This window comes from Piliocolobus tephrosceles, chromosome 8, assembly GCF_002776525.5.
Source record: "Piliocolobus tephrosceles isolate RC106 chromosome 8, ASM277652v3, whole genome shotgun sequence".
Classification (NCBI taxonomy): domain Eukaryota; kingdom Metazoa; phylum Chordata; class Mammalia; order Primates; family Cercopithecidae; genus Piliocolobus; species Piliocolobus tephrosceles.
This window is the reverse complement of record NC_045441.1, coordinates 23,143,163-23,165,334: the sequence shown is the minus strand read 5'-3', so window position 1 is coordinate 23,165,334 and position 22,172 is coordinate 23,143,163. Positions and strand designations below refer to the sequence as shown.

At 43.0% G+C, this 22,172-nt stretch overlaps 1 protein-coding gene across 1 annotated transcript in view; it reads right to left on the bottom strand.

Annotated features, from left to right (window-relative positions):
* Window positions 1-22,172, bottom strand: part of BMPER (BMP binding endothelial regulator) — a 243,543-nt gene that overhangs the window by 4,349 nt on the left and 217,022 nt on the right. The window contains exon 14 of the mRNA XM_023191705.1: window positions 7,172-7,302. Coding sequence (XP_023047473.1) covers window positions 7,172-7,302 — 131 coding nt within the window. The remainder of the gene's footprint in view (window positions 1-7,171; window positions 7,303-22,172) is intronic.

The following is a 22,172-nucleotide window of genomic DNA, read 5'->3' as shown; positions in this document are numbered from 1 at the left end:
ACTGGAGCACTTCCCCATCCCAAAGCATTCATTCTCTTTCAGTGTTGGATTTAGGTCATCTGCAGGAGCACTCTTAATTTACCCCTCACTGTCTCTTCTCATTTGCACCCATCCTGGATTTGCCATTCTTCTTCTCTGCCCCATCGCTTTCAGAACTTACCCTACTCTTTGTCGTAGCACATTAATCTTCTCCCTATGTATTTAGCAACAACAACAACAACAACAAATATTTCCTAAACTATCAGATTTATTTTCTCCTTCCTTTCACCTCCAGACTTTGTGGAAGAATTTACGGTCATTTTAGCCTAGTCTTCTGCAATTCATTAACATTGACAGCTCATCTCCTCACCCACCCCTTGACCGAAGCAGTTCCCTCCAAAGTTTTCATTAATGTCCATACCCACTAACATCTTGGCAACTCCCATGTTCCCAAGACCACTCTGAAAAATATTTGGTCTTTGTGTCCATTTTATCTTATGACAGTGAACTCTCCTTGTTCTTCTGCTGACTCCCGGAGAACACCTCTCTCTCTCGGGTTTCTTTTCCCACTTTCTGGCATTAAATGTTCACATTACTTCCTGGAATCTTCCCCTGACATTGTTTTCTCTTCTATCTCTCTCTTCTTCAATTACTACAGTTTTATCTCTGACTTCCAGTTAGAGACCTCTGAAATCTATTATCATTAGTTCTGATTCTTTTCCCAGTCTAATCAGTTTTATCTTAATTCAGATGTCCCCCACTTCACTTCAAATAGGTTTCTGGATATCCCCCCAAGATGCTTTCTCTCCTCTGCAACCCACAGTACTTTAAACATTATAGTTATTTTCTTATTTGCTTTAATCCCCCAATTACAGTACAGCTATAGTTCTTAATCAGAGATATTCATAAGAGTCCCCTGAGGTACTTTTAAAAAATATTTATTTCTCAGCCCATCCCTAAAGGTTTTTGCTCTGAATCTGCAGTGGTGCCTGTGCAGCTATTGATTTTAAAAGTTCTGGGGGTCACTGCGACAAGCACCTGCAGTTGAAGAGAGTGTATCGCTGAGGCCTGGGCTCCCGAGGGCAGGATTCTTATCTTCTGTAACCAAAGGTTCTGGCACAGGGACAGGCACGGGGGAGCAGTTCAATGCATGCCTCCTGGATGAGGATTTCATATTAATGACATTCAATCCATCATTCCTTTTCCCAGTGTGGATTTCATCTGGCCAGTTTTGAGTTCATTTTCCACTCCATTGCCTTCAGAATGCCTCTTTCAACTCACCTTGCCCTCTAGAGGCTTTGCTCCCCTTTAAGTCTTGCAAGGATTCCTTGTTGTATAAAAACTTCTCAGCAACATTTCTTCTTTCCCACCACATTCTTTGTGTTTCCCTGACTATCCTATAGCTATGAACTCTCCCATGTCATTTCCTCTCTCTGACGTCTCAATTCTTTCTTCTAGCTCTACCTTTCAACTTCTTCTGAGGCATCTTACCTTTCTACTATTAAGGACTGGTATGTCCCTCACAGTCAACAAGTCAAAAGTAGACTGCAGGAAATGAAAACTACTAGAGGAAAAAAAAAAGGATCTCTTTCTCTCTCATATTATCCTTCATCCTATAACTACCATCTCCCATTCAATTCAAATTAAATCAGTAAACATCCCGTGAGTATCTATGTGCCAGGCATTCTCTTAAGCCTGGGGAATAAAATGTGATCAGATATCATCTCTGTCCTCCAGTTATAGGAGGTTGGGCTTACAAACAAATAGGTAAAGCTGATGTGTAAACAGATTCTTAGCAAAATATAAGATGTATCATATCAGACAATGAGAACAAAGTACAGGGGAAGAGTAAGAGAGAAAGACATCAGCTCAGCACTGAGAGTTGGGTAGAGATCAAGGAAGACTGGAGAGAATGGATCCTGTGTAAGTATCAAGTGAGCAAACTTGTCAGACAGACAATGACAAGAAGAGCCTCCCAGACACATAGAACATCAGGAACAAAGGGAGGGGTGCAGGCAACAGCAAGGTACTGTGGCTTAATCAGGGAAGGGTGGATCCTTGGTTTGGTGGGTTGGAGACATGGAACTTGAGGAGGGCAGGTGGTAGGAGACAGAGGCAGAGTAGTAAGCCAGGGTCAGAGACCACAAATGACCCCATCAGCCTTGGCAAATGGAAGCTTTGGAAGGGTTTTAAGCTGTGAAGTGACATCATCAGATTTGCCTTCAATTCAGCACAGCTTTTAGATGATCCTAGAACACGAACACTGACCTGAGCCCTAATTTACCCTCTGGAAATTCAGTTGTTTTTTCAAACTTGTAAAAGGTGTAAGATCATTTCTTAAAACATAGGTGTGATTTAATTGGCACATATGTATTTTAAAAGGATCTATTTTGTTAAATAGTTAAAAAACTACACGGCCGGGCGTGGTGGCTCATGCCTGTAATCCCAGCACTTCGGGAGGCTGAGGCGGGTGGATCACCTGAGGTCTGGAGTTCGAGACCAGCCTGACTAACATGGAGAAACCCCGTCTCTACTAAAAATACAAAATTAGCCAGGCATGGTGGCACATGCCTGTAATCCCGGTTACCAGGGAGGCTGAGGCAGGAGAATCACTTTAGCCTGGGAAGCAGAGGTTGTGGTGAGCCGAGATCATGCCATTGCATTCCAGCCTGGGCAAAAAGAGTGAAACTCCGTCTCAAAACAAAAAACAACAACAAAAACAAACAAACAACAACAGCAACAAAAATGGGGATCTGCCAAAGTGGTTAGGGTTAGAGTGCATTTATTCTCAAAGCGGCATTCAAACAGCTATAGGTGAAACATAAAAACATTATGTGCCGGCTTTATCAATACATTCAGTCAGCATGGCTCTGTGACTTCCAGAACTCAACCATCTCCACATCCCCCTATGGGGTGCTGAAGGTCACAGTACCTGACTTTATCTCTTGAACTTTTACAGGAGGCATCCAGTCAGTCAAGAAATAACTCAGTGTATATAATTAGGGCAGAGTTGCTGCACAGAAGGAGCTAGAACTATCTAGGGTTTGTAGAGCCAGACAAAGAGGGAGAAAACTGTTCACATAGCCCAGCAGACTATCAATTATGCTACAGAAAGACACAAACACCTACATTTCCAGCACCTTTTCCATGTATAAAATGTATTACTGAATGTGCAGTGACAATTAGTATCAGTTATAGGCAGGTGGCAGACATTCTGCTGAGGATGACAATGTAAGATACAGCAGATAAGATCACAACAAATTTAGAGTCAGATGGTACCAAGTAAAAAACACCAGTGATAGGGAACAAGGAAATAGAAATTGGAAAGTCACTAAGGTGACTAAGATTTAGATACATATTTGGATGAATTAGTTGACACTAATACAAGCACATAAATATGCATTTTTTTTTTTCCACAATGCTCATGGGTCTCTGTGTTCTCATAATGATTAAGGACGGGGCAATGATGCAAGTTAACCGGGGCTCAACTCCCAGCTTCTTCGCTTCCCAGCTCTGAGACTTTCAGCTAATTACTTAACTATTTTAAGTCTCAACGACCCTATGAGTATAATGTGGGTAATATAATGTTACCATATAAATAAAGTATTATGGGTATTATCAAGATAAAATACAACATAAAATACTAATATAGTCCTTGGGGGAAAGGAAGTGCTTAAAATGGGTGAATAGCAATATAAATGATTATTATTAAACTTTTATATACTTTCACTATAGCCCTTAACATATTCGATTTTATTTAGCAATTCCCATGCTAAATTAGAGTTCCATTAGTCCCTCGTGCCGTAGGTAGTGGGCACATATTGTGTCTGTAGTCATAACAGTGTTAAAATCCAGGCTGGACTTTAAAATGTCACTGGTTCATTCAGAGTTTCTCGCCTGGCTGACTTCTTCTATGTTCAACTTCCAAACTTTTTACTCTGGAAGATTTCTCTTTTTTGTCTTACGTGGCCTTAAGTGCTATCATGAGTCAAAGGACCTGGGAGATAAAAACGAGTGAAGAGGACTCTTATAGTCTTCATTATTCTACGTGAATCTGAACTGAATCTACTGAGAGATGCTACAGATCTGTGTAAATTTATTTCTTCATGTACCAACTGTCAGTCTGTGGAAGTTCATAATGTGTGTGTGCGTGTGTGTGTGTATGTGAGAGAGAGAGAATGTGTGTGTCTAAAATGTTCCCCTCCCACTGAACTTCATTTGATGGAGTTATACTTCACCCAGATGGTACCACTAAGAAGAGGTAAATGGAATCTTTCAGGAGCCATATTCCTTCTCCATTAGAAAAGTAATTTTAGCTCCAGAGACTCAGTCCCTGAAATGAAGATGCTGACGTGAAATGTGTAGTCCTCAAATGCAATGTGTGCACTGAAATGGTGCTAAGTATAGCTCTGGGCCAGGGAGAGAAGGATCATATATCCTATATCTAATATGATCCCAACAACAGCACTACCACAGCTAATCAAATTGATAGAATTCTGCTGAGCCCTGCATTATACCAGGATGGATGGCTGGATCAAGCTTGACTCCATTTATTTTATTCATTTTCTGGTAGATTCAAGGGAAAGGGGATTCAAAAGGAGCTAGGAGTATTGCAGATGGCTGGAAGGACCCAGTTCCTCAAAAACCTCACCCTCACATATTCTACCCAGTACTGATGCATTATGTTAGAGGGCAGCCATTTGCCTCACCTTTTAGCAGCCTCAGTCACACCTTAAGTTTATTATTATTATTATTATTATTATTATTATTATTATTATTATTATTATTTTTTGAGATGGAGTCTCGCTCTGTCGCCAGGGCTGGAGTGCAGTGGCCGGATCTCAGCTCACTGCAAGCTCCACCTCCCGGGTTTACGCCATTCTCCTGCCTCAGCCTCCCGAATAGCTGGGACTACAGGTGCCCGCCACCTCGCCCGGCTAGTTTTTTGTATTTTTTTAGTAGAGACGGGGTTTCACCATGTTAGCCAGGATGGTCTCGATCTCCTGACCTCGTGATCCGCCCATCTCGGCCTCCCAAAGTGCTGGGATTACAGGCTTGAGCCACCGCGCCCAGCCAAGTGAATTATTTTTATCGAATCAATACTTATCTGAGAAGGGCAGCATTGATAGAGCAGCACACTTGTTGTGGAAGATTAACTCTGATATAAAGATTGGACTTGGGTTTGCAGGGGAGGGGGCACAACCAAAATGGAGGTCACAGGAAGGTGAAAGGGCCCTGGTGCTTTTCAAAAAACACAAACTAGCGACCGCACCAAGGGGCAGCTGAGGAAGCTTCAGCAACTCCCAAAAATCCATCATCCTCCCTCCCCACAGCTACCCAAGTAAACACAGGGGTTAACTCAGGGGTTTCAACACAGGCTGCAGGTCAGAATCACCTGGGGAGTTTTAAAAGGTACGCGAGGCCAGTTGAAGAAAGGCATCAGGGCATAGGGCACAGGCTTAGGTTCCTGGTTTATTTTTTAAGCTCCCAGGGTGATTCCAATGTCCAGACAGGTTATAACACATGGGTCTAAGTGAACGTGATGTCTGCACACTGCAATCACAGCTTCAAGGCAATTCTTCTTGATGCTTCTTTTAACCAGGTGACCACTCTTATCTTCAACCAATGTAGACATTCTGGAGTCAGCAATGGCATGAGTGGCCTTCTTTTCTGAGATGTGAGCTAAGGCTATTAAGACTAGGGAAGTAGGCTGAAAATCCCAGTCTCTTTATTTCAGGTAAATCTGGCCTTTCAAAGACAAAAATTTGCCAATCCTTGAACTAGGTGACAACTATTCAGTTCATTTCTCCTTCAAATCTAAATAACAACAGCAGCTACCCTTGACTGAGCATCTTCTATGAGTTGGACACTGTTTGAGATGCTTCACACATATATCACTAATATTTGTAACTAGATAGCAGGTATTATTCTAAAATTGCAAATTTCTCAAATCTAGACTCTTTCCCTTCCTCTCCACATGCACGGCCACCATCTTAATCCAAGCCACCATCAGTTTTTCACCACGACTATCACAATAGTCTCCTGCCTAGTATCCTGTTTTCAATCTTGTCCCCTTCCAATCTATTCTCTATCTAGTATCCAGGGTCATCTTTGGAAAGCAGAAAGAGGCTTGCTTAAAAGCTATCAGAGGCTTCCATTTCTCTTGGAATAAAAGCTAGACTCCTTTCAAAGCCCTGCCAAGTCCTGCGTGATTCAGCTCCTGCTCCTACTCCACCTTCCTCTTGTGCCCCTCTTCCCCTAGCCCACCCCAGGCTCAAACCACATTGGCTCCTCTCCACTTTGAGGGCATGCTAATAATTTTTCTCCTACCTTATGCCATCAAACATGTTTCCTCTGCATAGAATACTTGCCCTCACTCCCTTCACTCCTTCAGGGCGAAGCTAAAATATCATCTGTAGAGAAGCCTCTCTCTTCATCCCATCTCAGCCCTCTCCAATGGTTTCCTACACTCCGTCCTGTTCGTTTCCCTCCTCATACTTACTGTAATTTGCAAGTTTTAATTTTATTGTAGAGTTATGTTTTTTTTTTTGTTTATCCCACTAGGCTGCCAGTGCGTCAATGGCTGGGGCTTCATCTCTTACACTCATGAAAGTACCCAGTGTCGGCACAGTGCCCAGTACCTTGCCACTTTGTAACAAATATTTCTTGGATGAATAAAGAAGTCCATTTTACAGATATCAAATAAGCTAATTAACTGGCCTGAGGCAACAACTATTATAGAAATCTCTCAGAGGGGAAAAAAATTCTACTAGGCTTTGTATAATAATCTCTAAAAAAAAAAAAAAGTATCTTGTTTATCCTGAAGACCTTAAATGACTGTAATTGTCCCGAATCTCCTTTGCTTCACATATAACCTAAGCCATAGCAATGACCGTCCATGAGCTAAGTATATCCAGCTCATAGTTTGAGGTCAAGAGGATTTTGCAACAGTGGAAATCTTTAAATTGCTTAAATATGCTTGTCACAAAGCATTTATCTTAAGTGCTGTCTACCTTGCCCAGTGGGAAGTCCCTTTATTTTATCAAGTAGCAATCCAGTTGGCCTACTGAAGGGATTTTCCTCTGACAAAGGGGCATGTGGCCATTCATGTCAGCATCCACAAGTCCCCTCCATTGCCATCTTGGGCATTGTAGTAAACTTCTGATGGGTAGATCCACCAGGACTTTCTTACCTGCACAATTCTGCTGAGGCTCCCAGTGGACTTTGATGCCCTCTCTCTGGCAGGCCCGGGTATATGCCAAAAATGACTCGCAGTAACAGTTTTTATGGACTGGACATTCACACATGTCTGTCACACAGGACCTATAGGACCCAATAGAGAGATACAAACATTTAAAAATATTAAACATAAACACCCTAAATATAACTTCAGAAAGGGTCGTAGATGGGGAAACCTGATTGGCCCATTAAAATGTCTATTTTAGATTGGAAACCTAAATTGGCAAACTTCTGCATGGAACTTAAGTGCTGGATACCTCTGAACAATGTGATATTAGATTTCCTTTCTTCTAGAGCAAGATTATCCAAAAGAACTTGCTGTAAGGATAGACATATTCTATTATCACCACTGTGCAAAGCCACTCTATATTTGGCTACTGAGCACCTGGAATGTGGCTGCCACAATGGAGGAACCAAGTTTCTAATTTGCTTTAATTTTAATTAACTTAGATGTAAATAGCCCCATGCACCTAATGGCTACCCTACTGGAATACCATTGCCATCTTGTGACGAGCACTGATATAAAACTAATAAATTTTACTGCAATGTTTCCAAACATGGTAACCAACTTGATAAAAACACAAAATCCCATGGCTTTCTGAAGACAGACAATTAGAATTCATTTCTGTAATATCTTAGAATCTTAGTCTTTTAAGGACCACTGAATCTTCAGTCTTTAGAATGTAAAGTGACAAATTCTAAATAAAGCAAATATTTCAGGCCTCTGATTAGACTGCAAGATGAACAGGATTAAACCAAGGTCTCTATAGCTGAAATATGGAAATCATGGACGAGAACATAAATTGAGCAGAAATTCAAACTAACAAATTTTTAAACATCTTGACCACAAAGACATAATAATGGCCTTACATTGGTATATAATATTACAGTTTACAAAATGCTTTCACAAGCAGCCTGTCACTGGATGGTAAACAAGACATAATACAGTTGCTTGTTCCATAAATGAAGGGGTCATTTTACAAATAAATACATGGGCCCAAAGTCAGCACTTTTAAGTGGAAAAGAGCAAATTAAATTATATCTCCCAGCTTTGAAAGTGGTGTCCTTTTTATTATACCACACAACAACTGTCATCTTCTTCTTTCAGCAAATTTACTGCCTCACAGTTTCGAGTTAACATTTATGCAAGAGGCCTCCAAGATTAATAAAATTAAACTATCCTTATATTTTTCATAACCTTGTTCAGCAAACTCCCTTCCTCACGGAAGCTCTTCAAGGCAGAACACAGAAAAAATAATATTCAAGAGTACAAGCTGCACTTAAAATCTTGAAAAGTGATCATGACACTGCCACTGGATGTTAATAATGCCATTTTCCTGTATTGTGGGACCTGTGCACAACCAATTGTCGAGAGCACTCAGCCAGCTCTGGGTGGAGGTCGACACACTATCTGCTCTAAACAGGAATTAAACAGCAAAAAACAGATTCAAGGAGCAACAGGCCCACAGTGAACGCACAAAGTTATTGCAGCCCAACACTCAAGGGCACAGTTTTGGGAAACAGGAACAAACAGGGACAAAAGAGGAACAGATGTAAAACTTAAACAGCCTCCTTCCATGTCAAGGACTGAGAGATTATTTGATGAACAATACTTAAGACACGATAACCAGGACAGAAAAAGTGATCTTTTTTCTTTGTAGTAGTCATGGTTGTTGCTTTTTTTTTTTTTTTTTTTTTGAGATGGAGTTTCGCTCTTGTTGCCCAGGCTGGAGTGCAGTGGTGCAATCTTGGCTCACTACAGCTCACTACAACCTCCACCTCTTAGATTCAAGCAATAATCATCAGCCTCCCAAGTGGCTGGTATTACAGGTGCCCACCACCATGCCCAGCTAATTTTTTGTATTTTTAGTATAGACAGAGTCTCACCATGTTGGCCAGGCTGGTCTTGAATTCCTGACCTCAGATGATCCACCCGCCTCTGCCTCCCAAAGTGCTGGGATTACAAGCGTGACCCACTGCATCTGGCTCAAGCTTGTATTTCTTAATACTTCTCCCCACTTTTATTATAGAAATCTTGGGCAAATGCATTCAGGCATTAAACACACAGTACTGTCTCTACACTGGGGAGAGCCTCTGGAATTCCAAAAAGAAGCCAAATAAAGCTTGGCCCTAAAATGGCGTCTAAATATCGGCGTATGAATTCCCCTCAATGCCGTTTCCCTTTGTTGTTTCAATTTTCATTTCAGAATAACCCACACCCATCGTATTTATGCTCAGACTTCACAGCAACAATTTTGGCTGCCCCGGGTTCTAACCTCTAATCCCATTCCTACTTCACTTTCCCAGAAGAATTTGTTCCTCACCCTCTCTCCTGGCCCATGGGGGTAGGTCTCTTTCTGTATACAGGGTTCTCACTGCCAAGACCTGGATGGAATGGCATCTCATGGGCCTGGTAAAATGATGGCACATATATGGGAAAAGGCTGGTCTCAGTGTGAGGAAATGTGTCCTCAGATTTGAACGAATGTCTACCGTAATTCTGTAAAATTCCATGGACAATAAACCAATTTGTTTGGGTAAGGGGATTGTTAGTGAATATTTTCCTTTTTTTCTCTTGATTTCTACTTGTCTTATGAAGCTATTTACACAATTGAAGATAAATTATAGACAGCTAAATCCAATTCATTGAGTCTGTTGAGAGAAAAGGTTTTAAGCACACATTTAATAACCACTGTGTACATATACTCCACCTCACCCACAGACAGGCCCTTCTGTCTCCACAGACATAATCAATGATGTGCCTTCACTGTAAAACTAAGGAAGATCTGAGCTTTTTATATGATCAACCACTCATGGGGAACAATATATGAGACAAAAATGTTTGTCCAAGCCAGACCTTTACTTGAAAATGTTTTATGTATTTTTAAAGGCTTGAAATATGTGTTTTGTCTCGGAAGCTAAAATTCAAAAATGTTGTTTTTCACTTATGAAGTTGATGATTTTTACATAAAACAATGAATACAGTTGGTGAGAGAATGGAGAAGCAGCCATCCCCCTGCCCCACTGGCAGTGGTGTGAAACTGCCAGCTCTTACATGGAGTGTTTTTCAGGGACTGTCTCCTCCACTCCACTTGGCAATGGGATAAGAGGCAAAGATTTTCACTGCTCCATTTAATAGATAGGGAAGCTGAAGCTTGAAGAAGTTAAGTAACTTACTCAATGTCACAGGGTTGATCATAGATCCAGAGCTACAAACCTAGGATGACACCTTGTTTTTTTCTGATCTCAGAACCCATATTCATAGTAACTATGTTAGATCTTTCTAGAAAGAAATTGAATAATATTTATACACAGCCCAGACAAAGGTTCTTACTCTCTGATGAAAATTTTAGTCCTAAGGAAATAGTAATGCCCGTGAATATAGGCTTCAAACCTAGGCATTTTCATCACAATGTTATTTAAATTGAAAAAGAAAAGGGAAATAACCTAAATTCTCCATAATAAGGGCCCAGCTAAATAAATTCAGGTGACTTCTGTGATGAAATACCCTACAGCCATTACAATGATGTTTTGGAAATATATTTTTTAAATATGAGGAAATGTTTGGGAAGGATTAACTTAAAAAAAAGAGAGAGAGAAGGATAACAAAACTGTGTTTCAACATCATGTAATCACACAATGAAAATAAGAATAACTGAAAACAGATATGACCAAATCCAAAGGACAGCTCAGGGTGGTGGATTGTGGTTCTCCTTAATTTTCTTACCTGTATTTTCTACCTAGGCCTGATTCCTTTGTTATTTTGCCAGGTCCGTTACAATAGAAACCCAAAGAGTCAAGGCAGGCGCCATGAATACATATCACTTTTCTAAAAAGGTAAACATCACAGTTTACTTTTAAAACTACACAAAAGAATATCATGAAAGATATTAGTATTTAAATCAGAATTTCAGAATGATAGTGGGAAAATAAAGAATGGGAGAAAAGGAGGGTGTCTATTTGTAGGTCTTAGTTATTCAACATTCCTCCAGCTAAAATCTTCCCAATCTGGGCTGTGGCAGCCTCTCGATACAGACTTCGGCTGGATTCACTTTGTGTTGTCTTCACACCTGCATTTCATTGGTCTATTGATGTTGTGGTGGAATAGATAATGGAATAATTTTGCATGCTTCTCCTGGTTACACAGGAATTTATTAAGGGAAAAAATAAAAGCATCTTCAAACGCACTTCAAATTTTCGGGAGGGACAAAACTATTGTTATTCAACTATCCAATTCGTGTTTATCACACTTCATAATTCAGTGTGAGGAAAATCTAATTTATGACACAGTGAAGTTGAGTTTTCTGTGTTTATGGAAGATTGTTGTCCTTTCCTTAATCAGTATGTACCCATGGTCTAAATTTATATTCATTTTATAGAATAAATAGCAGAATTTTATCACTTCTGGGAGTGACTGAGATTTATAGCTTTGGTATCTCTGCTCTCATGATATTGTTCTGTCACATTTATGTTCTGTTTGATGGTGAGTTGGTCAGGAAACACAGCTGCCCACTGCTACAGTGGGAAAACACAGGTTGCATTACTCTGAGCTTTTCCAGGAAAGCTCTCCAGGTGAACAGTGCCTGCCTGACCGGGTTTCTATTGTAATGGAATTGGCAAAATAACAAAGGAATCAGGCCTATGCATTCCCCTTAAAGCATACTGTCTGTCACAGGAGCTTCCAATTAAATCTAGAAATGGTTTCCTGATTCATCTACCCCACTCCTGGCATCTTGCCTGGCAGCCAAGAGGTGCAGGCAGGACTCTTATTCTGTGTGGTTAACACAGCTGCTCGGTGCCACAATAGGGCAAGAGGAGGCCCAGGGCTGATGCAGGGGCCCAGGGAGCTGGCACCAGGATGGGCAGCACTTTGTTACACATCCACTACCTTCCTTCTCTCAATGTTTGATGTTTGTGTGTTGTGTTTCAATGACTCCTTGAAGGCATGTTGTAACCCTGTTCCTCATAGCACTCAGCACAGTAGTGGGATCAGAACTGACCTGTGGTCAGTTCCCTCCCTGAAATCCAATTAATCACAACTCATCTGCAGAGAAGCCTTCAGAACTATTTTCCTGCATCAAACTACAGCTACTGCCTCCTGGAAACTCCACACCAGAAACCATTAGACACATGTGGCTATTTAAATTGGAATTTAAGTTAATTTCCATTTAATAAAATTACAAGTTCAGTTCGTCATTCCCATTAGCCACATTTCAAATGTTCAATGCCAGCAGGTGCCAGTGGCCCCCATACTGGACAGAGTGGATTGAGAACACTTCCATCACTGAAGCAAGTGCTATTAGATGGTGCTGCCAAGAGTGCAGCTCCATTAGCACCAGGGAATCCATTTCTGTACTGCTAGAGGGATTTACGGGTGTACTGAGATTAGAATCAAGCTCACCTCTGATTGGGCACCTACAAACAAATTTCAAACTTCTTGGCATCAAATTCAAGGTTCCTAGCAGCCTAGCCTACTTTTCTAACTCCATTTCTTCCTTCCCTACTCCTTCTTTTACCAAGTCATAGAATGTCCCATCAACCCGTGGCCTTCCATCCACCTGGCTATTCCTGCCTTGAAGGTACTTCCATGTCTTTTCCACCGGAAAAATCTAATGTCTATCCTTTAAGTCTTAATTCAAATTCCTCAGTGGTGTTTGCCAAGTGGCCCCCAAAAAGTTAGCCACTCCCTATAGGGTCCCATATCCTTCATACCTTTCTTATTGCACAGATCCTTTGAAATATCACCTTTTTCCTTGTTGGGGGACAAGGACTGTGTCTGGCTTATCTAGCCCCCCAGCACAGCGCCGTGAACACACAGCTCAGTGTGTGACTCGTTCAAAGAGTGAATGAGAGTAACCTCATGACCTTTTCCCAGCTTCCACAGGATTGAACAGCTGGACACTGATATCTGAAGGGCATGAATTCCATCCTTACTCCCACTCTGTGGCCACTGCTTAATACGGCCAAGGCCACGGGGGCTGTTGGCCATAACAACCTCTGAACTAAGCTGCTTCCGCAAGAACCTTTCTGCTGTCATTTTCATTTTGAACTTCTTGCACTCCTCTCCCGTCTCCAGGGGAATTTTTTTTTTAAATTTAATGACTGGTGGAAAAAAGGATTTGATGAGAGAATTCTGCTTTAACCACACATTTTCAATAAAGCACATATTTGATATAAGAAAAACCTATAGTTTTTCATGTTATTAAAAAGGCAAACCTCCAATACTGCTAAAATCAAAACATCAAACACATCTATGCTTCCTAGCAACAGCATATCCGAGTGGTTTCCCCTCTGCTTTCTCTGGCACAAGGGCCATGCCTGTCAGACAGAGGCAAGTGTCTCTGCTTCCCAGGCACAGTTTTGAACGGCAGATGTATTACCCATTGGGAACTCTCCACACTGGTTCTTGGAGAACAGAAGGGCAAGCCAGGAGTGGCGGGGCCAGCTCCATCTCGGAGCCAGACATCCAGCATTCTGGCTGTCTTCTCTGCCACCACAAAGGGTCTTCAGCTGGACTATGTTTGTCAATCTGAAGGTCAACTATCCTGGGAGCAATGGCAGGATCGAGGCAGAACTCAACAGTGCAAGGAAGATAACAAGAAAACCACCACTTGGTCATATGGCTTTCCTCGTTCCACATATCTAGGAAGGCGATAGAAGTGAGTGAAGGCATCTTAGGCTTATTGGTGCCTGGGAATCAATGGAAAAGAGGGGAGGGAGAAGGTAAGGAAGACAGAGTCCCAGCTGAGTGAGCAGAAGTGCGGTTAGCTACCACAAGTCTATTAAAAAACTCACATTTTAATCCTTGAAATCCTGCCCTAATTTCTCTAATCTGAGTTGCATGGAAATAACTAAAGGTAGTAGCCAAGGTATGAAGGCACATTCATGTCACATTATGCCTATGAAAACAACGTCATCCAATATCACGCTCTCTTCCTCAGCCCTATACAGGCATGTTCACACACTCATTCTTATCCATCCATCGAACGGGTACAAAAAACACCACTGTCACACGAAAAACACGGCCAGAAGGTTCAATCCTGGGAACTGTGAGGCTGTTTTATTGAGCTGTCAATGAGAGGGCAGGGCTAGCCTGCTAAGCCAGCCAGCAGGGAGTTCCTGCTGCTCTGTCCACAGCGTTCCTGGGCCAGCCCCAGTTTGGCATCCCTGTGGCGACTGTCCACACTGGCTTAAATATTGCTGAGAATATTCCAGGTTCTATGGCTGCCTGGGGTTGCCAGGACAGAACAGCAAGTCCAGGCATTTTCATTAGCTTGTGGATTTCGTAACCTTGATCTGGGGAGACAAGGCAGGAGGATACCTGGAACGGGAGTCCAGCCTGTTTCTCTGGTTGTAGATACAAAAGTTATCCCAAATTCTTTTCCAGCTTTCCCAAATTCAGCTTTCCCAAATTCTCCCCTCATCCCCCTACACTCAAGTTAAATTGTTAGCCCACTCCTCGGTGAAAAGATGGCATTCATGGAGCTCTGTTTGTTCCAGGCACTAAACAAGGTACAGAGGCTAACAGAGATGGGCTCCTCCAAGAAAACAGGATTGTGCAGATACTAAAAATCAAACTCCAAATGACATAACAACTATTATGAATGAGAAAAGGGAAATTCCAGGCTAAGGGAGGTGCCTCAGTAGAGGCACAGAATTTCCAAATCACCAGATCTTAGATTTGACAGTCACGTGGTCAACCTCCCAATATCAAAAACAATAGAAAGCAAAAAAAGTCCCTGACAGAGAATCACACAGCCTCTTCCTGAGACCTCGCAGGACAGGGGGCTGGTTTCCTTGCAGGGTAGCTCGGCAGATCTGCTGGTTATAACATTTCCTTCTTCTAGGGATCCAAATCCTTATAATCTCCAGTTAACTCTCAGGTTTGACATCGAGAGCCACACAGAATCAGTCAACGTGTCCCTGCTCATAAGGACTCTTCAGTTACCTTCCTGCGCTCCCCTGCTCAGCTTTGTATTTTCATCTTCCTGCCTTCTGCGTCCCTCCCTCCCTGTCAACTGCTTGCTTCCTGGCTTGTCAAGAACAAAAATCCAACAACCAAATTAACAGGAGAAAAACCTACCAAACCGTTTTTGTTCATGATTCACAGTGAATCTCTTACTTGATTGCCTGCCCACTGTCCCTACCTTATATACATTGCCTAGTTATATATTCCAACACTTTTTACCTAATTTAGATGCTCTCCAATTACTAAAAATATTTATTTTTAAATCCTCCTAACTTTCCCCAGGAGGTGAATGGCATTATGCACACAGCAGCACACAGGAGCTCCAGAAATGATCATTCACCTCCGACCCTCTTCTGAAGCTATGGATTGTTTTTGTGAAATAATGTAGGCATCTGTGGACACAGAGACCTCCTTTAAGAGAGTAGCAATTCTTAGGATTTTCCATGGATGCCAGCTTTAGAAGAAGCTCCACATACTTGCTTTTAGTAGAGGTACGCTTTTAGCAGTGACCAAACATGTCTGGAATCTAAAATATTTTCTCCCTTGATAAGGCCATATATCAGACCACATGTGAAGAGTATAATCCACAGTTAAATTCTCGCCCATCTAATAACGGGGAAGGAATGCGCACCATTTTGCTATTTTCTCTATACCCAGGGGCCACAGCTTTTAAGGAGCCCAAAGCCAGAGACTATATACCAGTAACTTTAGAAATACTCCTGTTGGGAAGTTAAGCTATCTTTGCTCAAGTAGGAAACACTGGCTTCACGGAGGGAAAAACTGACCATGATTAACAGACATTTGCTGAGTTGTCACTCTTCTAGAAATAACTCCTCATTTCAATTTGGGCCCCATTCTAGCAGAGCCCGGCAAATCTTGCAAGATGGTCTCAGGAGCTGGACAGGGAGAGGGAAGCTTGGTTATGACCCCCCTCTAGTGGCCATGAGTTAGAGCATGAAGTAACCATAATTCTTACTCCAGCATTTGCTTCTAAATCAAACAACTCACCTTTTTGGAGGCTGGCTGATAAAAAAGAACATAAAAATGGTGCTTGGCAGAAAATCAATCACTTTTCTCTTAAACTTGTGCTCAATTCATCACTGTCATGCTTACTGTAAAACAATTGTAAGGCTGGTGAACTAAACCCCTGTGTAATCCTAAGCACCTACCCCTGATGCCTGCCAAGAAGGGTGAGTGCGTCTGAGGCAGGTTCCTGGAGAGGGCAGGGCGAGGTGGGACACCACCAGGAAGAAGCCTCTGCTCCGTCCACCTTTTTTATCTTTTTCGTGAAATCTCATTTTACCTATGTACATCAAGCCTCACATATTTTTGTCTCTAAAAAAGAACTTCAAGTACAAGAGAGTCGGAACCCTTCACCTAAGCAGAAGAGAAACATTCTTTACCACTAAAGGAAAAGCTAAACTGTTCTTCCTGCTTCCACACACTCATTCAACACAGAACGCTTTGGTCACCAAAACGTGTAGGGACTTTTCCCCACTAACCACTAGCTCTCCAGTGGACACCAACTGGGTGTCCTGAAATTTAACTCAGTTCTGACACTACCTACTGGAGTTAGCATCAGATCCCACAGGCAAAGGTCTGCTCCCTACTTTAGATATCAATTGCGGTCCCAGGTTGTGGCCTGTGCTTCTGACCAACGTGTTTAGAAATCAAAGTTTCCACAACCCCCTTTTTGGATCCGGTTAATTTGCCGGAGTGACTCACAGGACTCAGGGAGACACTTAAGTTACCCAGTTGATTATAAAGACTGTTACCAAGGATACGGATGCACAGCCAGATGGAAGAGATGTACAGGGTGAGGGTGTGGGAAGGGACGCAGAGCTTCCGCGCCCTCTCTAGGCATATCACCTTCCAGAACCCCTGTGTGTTTAGCTATCCAGAAGCTCCCCCAAATCCTGACCTTTTGGGGTTTTGTGGAGGTGCCATTACATAGGCCTGATTAATTACATCACCGGTCATTGGTGATCAACTCAACTTTCAACCCCTTTCCCCTCTTCAGAGGCTGGGGGGAGAGGCTGAAAGTCCAACCCTCTAATTACACAGTTGGTTCCTCTAGTAATGCAGCTCCTCTCCATCCTAAGGCTGTCCAGGAGCCCCCAGGGGTAGTTTCATTAGAACAAAAGATGCTGCTATCACCAAGTAAATTACAAGGGCTTTAGGAGCTCTCCATCTGTCACTCCTACCATTCAGGAAATTAATTGCAAAGGTCTTAGGAGCTCTGTATCAGGAACTCGGGTCAGAGACCAAATTAAAAAAAAAAAAAGATTTCCCTAGTGCTCTTGCCTACAAAGTTTTAGGAGCTCTATGTCAGAGAGCAATATACACATTTCAATACACACATTTCACATCTACCAAGTCTGAGGTGGTAATACCATCAGGGGCCAAAGGTATCAGCGTGTTGCCAATATTCAGCCATGTTTTGGGGTAAGCCTTACTCTTAGTTTGTAAAATGATGGGGTCCCCACGCTACTAATATTCTATTATTAATGACTCTGTCAAGATATGAATTTGCCCAGGGTTCAGCCAGCCCCAAAACTAGGTAGTATATGTATTTTAAAAGCCCTCTGCCCAAAAATGAGAGAGGGATCTTTACCCCAAATAAACTCACTGTCTTCTTTTTTGGTGAGCCCATCTCATCATAATTTTACTCCCAACATAGATACACACTATCTTTGAAATTGTTCTAGTCCCCTCGACAAACACCAAGGGAATGTCAGCTGCGTGCAAACTGCTGACTGGGCATTGTGGGAAATGCAGACAGAAAGAAGAACCTGGTTTCGATCCTGGGTCCTTTGGGGTGTGGTGGGGAGAGCAGGGCAGAACTGGGCCAGGCAACACTCAAGGAGGAGTCTTGAGGGCAACATATTAAGGGGGCACTGGCTCTCAGGCTTCAGTAAGTAAGTACAGGACTGGCACTTGAGAGCAAATGCCTTCTTAAATGTTGCTTCTCATGTCTGGGCCCTAGAGGAGAAGAAAATATGCCTACACAGGTATCCCACAGCATAATCTATTGGAAGAGGCAGCAAGGTAAGGGATCACCACACCAAGGTTGAACTTCAATTGTATTATCTTGGGCACATTATTACCCCTTTCTATATCCTCCTTTCCTTGCCTAATCTCTCTCCCTTAGGGTTCTCATGGAAGGTAAATGAAAATCTGTATTCTCCCCTTCCCCAATGAATCCCTAAAGAGAAGAACAAAATTCATCCATGCACAGAAAGGGAAATGGTTAGAGGACTAAGCAAAACAGAAATTGCAGCCCCCATCTTCGCCCCCACTGAAGTTCAGAGTTTGAAGGATGTGCAGGAATTGAACTTTGTTCTTTCTTTCCTATCGATCGAGAGTGCCATCCCCCGGGACGCCAGCCCTAGCAGTGTCTCTAGTCTTCCCTCGGCAGCAGAACAATACCAGCCTGGGTTTGCCTGTGTCAGCCACGGCCACCTCCTGAGAGGGCAGTAATTGGGAGTGTGGAGTCACAAGTGGCAGTGAGGAAAATTTATGAAAGTGAAGGCATCTAGCATCTGGAGGCCACACCCCAGCCACACGCAGCAGCCACCACCAGCCCCCTGCTTCAAAGGGGCCGATCCTTCCGTAAGCCTTTTTTGCATTAGGCAGTGGACGGCTGCCAAGTCCCACAAACAGGCGAAGGCACAAATCCTCCACTACGTGCATTAATCAAAGGGCAGCAGAGGCGGCTGCCCCTGGAGGATGCGGTATAGTGGTGAACTTTTTCAGATGCCGGGGGCCTTACATCAAGCATCTGCTGTGCCATTTGGCTCCACAATAAACCAGCATTCACATCCCATCACTGCAAAAGAAAGGGTCTTTTCACACTCAATGCCCTTTGCAGCCTTTGCTGCCCAGGGATAGCTCAGTCCACTGGATCTAAACAGGGTGCTACTCGTCCCGAGAGGCCCACCCCCACCCATCAGTGGGGCTGGCAGGTCACCATCCTCAAATCCCAGAAAAAGGACTTCATGACCAGACATTCCCCAAAGCCAAATCATAAACACAACACGCCTGCCCCTCCATGCCAGCTTCCCCACACACTCTGCTAGAATGACAGCACCCTCAGATGAGCCCCCGAAAGTTGGAATGTGAGGCCTGTTTCCTATAAGCAACTGCAGAGATAATTGCCTAAAAGGCCCCAGAACACTGGCCCAAAGGCATCGCATGATTTTCTCTTTTTACCATCACACTATTAATAAGTGGCAAAGACAGCATTCAAAGCTGAGCGCTTGCCCTCTCCCCTATGACAGGTCGCCTTCTAAAGCACATGCTGTTCCTTCTACCTGGGGCGTTCTTCCTCCCCCTTCTCCTAGTTAAAATCCACTCCTCCTTCAATATGCAGCTGAGCAGCTTTCTCAGGGAAGGTTTCTGAGATCCCCAAACTGGATAAGGTTGCTCTTAAACATTCTCCTGGCATTCTTGCATGGCCCTTATCACACCCTGCAACTGCATCCCCATGGGAACGATCCCTCACTCCATCTACTCCACCATGCCCCAGGGCTGGCAGGTGTTGCTCACCAATTCTCCCCAGCCCCAGTGCGGTGCCTGGTCTAGAGTACATGTTCGAAACCTGTTTTCTGAATGCGTTACTTACAGATGTTTATATAGTCAAGTATAGATAAAGTGACTACTAAGATGACAATGAGATTTAGAGGGTTAAATGGCCTCAAAGTGAAGGAGGAATAGGCATTCCATGGATTTAACTACTACTAACAGACCGAGGGAAGTAAGTTCTGAAAACTGGAGTAGACAGTTAGGATGTCAGTGGTGGTCTTAGCAGGAACACTTTTACAGGAGTGGTGGGACCAGCAATCATCCTGAAGTGTATTGCAGGTAGAAAATATGGGAGGCAATGAGGAAAGGCCATTCTTTCAGTAGGTTATCAGAGCAGAGCAGAGAAATTAGGAGATAATTTGAAGGGAACCCAGAAGACAGAGAGAGAGAGAGAGACAGAATCGAGAAGACTTGAACACATTTTGCATCAAAGCGGGGAAGGAAGTCCAAGATAAGATGCTGAAGCTAAAGAGATGCAGGGTTTGGGTAGCTGGTGACATAATACCAGGAAGAAAACAGGAGAGGATGGGGTCAAGAACGCAGGGGAAAGATTATCCTCCTATTCACTTATCATTGCTAGCAGTCAAATTCCTGAAAAGAAAAAAGAAAAAGAAAAAGAAAAATGTAGAAGCCCTTATATTCATAGATGACAACACTGGGAGAGGTGACCTCTAGATCAGCAGTTGGAGGGAGGAAGACCAGGGTCCCAATCCAAATATCTAGCAAAGAAGCGGGCAGAACGGCATGCAGTTTGTAAACAGTGTTTCCAGGAGAGGAAAGACTCCAGACAAGGCACAAGATGAAAGCCACTAGAGAATGAGGTTTTACTCCCCAGCTCAGTCCATGCCCTTGGGGACTCATGGCAAAGGAACTGAAATAAAACTAAGCCAGCAAATTTAGTGCTGAAGAAAATTATAATATGGCAGATTTTCTTTCTTTTTCTTTTCTTTTTTTTTTTTTTTTTTTTTTTTTGAGACAGAGTCTTGCTCTGTCACCTAAGCTGGAGTCAGTGGCACGATCTCAGCTCACTGCAACCTACGGAATCAGTGGCTCGATCTCGGCTCACTGCAACCTCTGCCTCCTGGGTTCTAAGCGATTCTCCTGCCTCAGCCTCCAGAGTAGCTGGGACTACAGGTACGTGCCAGCACACCCGGCTAATTTTTTTGTATTTTTAGTAGAGACAGGATTTCACCATATTGGCCAGGTTGGTTTCAAACTCCTGACCTCATGATCTGCCTGCTTCAGCCTCCCAAAGTGTTGGGATTACAGGCGTGAGCCACCGCACCCGGCCCTAATATGGCAGGTTTTCTAGATTTTAAAGAACATTTTTCCCCAAAGCAGGGGACCTGAAATTGAGAAGCCATTTTTTGGGGGGGAAGGGGTGACCTTTACGGATGTTTTCTTCCTAAATATTTTTATGTTCCCACTACACAATGAAAGTCTTAATAGCAACAATCATGGCAACCCACTGTGGTTTAGGACTGTGAGGGCTCAAAAACCCAATAGGCCAGATGACTCACAAAAAGTCAGAGAATTATAGAATCATAGAGTCTTAAAAGACCTTAGGGAATATCTACCCCCTGCAGGAATTCCTTTTATAATACTCCTGCCAGATGGTCGTACATCTGCATCATGTCTGTGATAGGAACTCAGTAGCTTTTTAGGAATCTCATTCCTGTGATAGACAATTACAGCTTCTATCTCTCAGGAAGTTTTCTTATGTATTAAACGAAAATGTGTTCTATAACTTCCAGCCCTTTATTCAGATCCTGCCTTCTGTTACATTGTAGAATTATTCTATTCTATTTCAGCTTCCATGTGACATCCTCTTCAAACACATTACATAACATAAAAATGTTCCACTTAAAAGTTAAACTTTTGGGGGGCTTCCAGAAGTATTCCCATCATGTCATTTTTTACTTCCTTTGCTTTTATTTATTTTACTTCCAGCAGCTAAAGGGTGTTCTATCTAAGTGTAAACATTATTTTCCTTTTTTTATTTTTTATTTTTTGAGGCGGAGTCTCGCTCTGTCGCCCAGGCTGGAGGGCAGTGGCCGGATCTCGGCTCACTGCAAACTCCGCCTCCTGGGTTCACGCCATTCTCCTGCCTCAGCCGCCGGAGTAGCTGGGACTACAGGCGCCCGCCACCTCATCCGGCTAGTTTTTTGTATTTTTTAGTAGAGACGGGGTTTCACTGTGTTAGCCAGGATGGTCTCGATCTCCTGACCTCGTGATCTGCCCGTCTCGGCCTCCCAAAGTGCTGGGATTACAGGCTTGAGCCACCGCGCCCGGCCTATTTTCCTTTTTTTAAAATTCTTTCAATAGATCTCTACTGAGCAAGCCATTGCGCCATTTGTCTGAGCAAGCAACAAAGATGAGTAAGGCGGGGTACTTACTCCAAA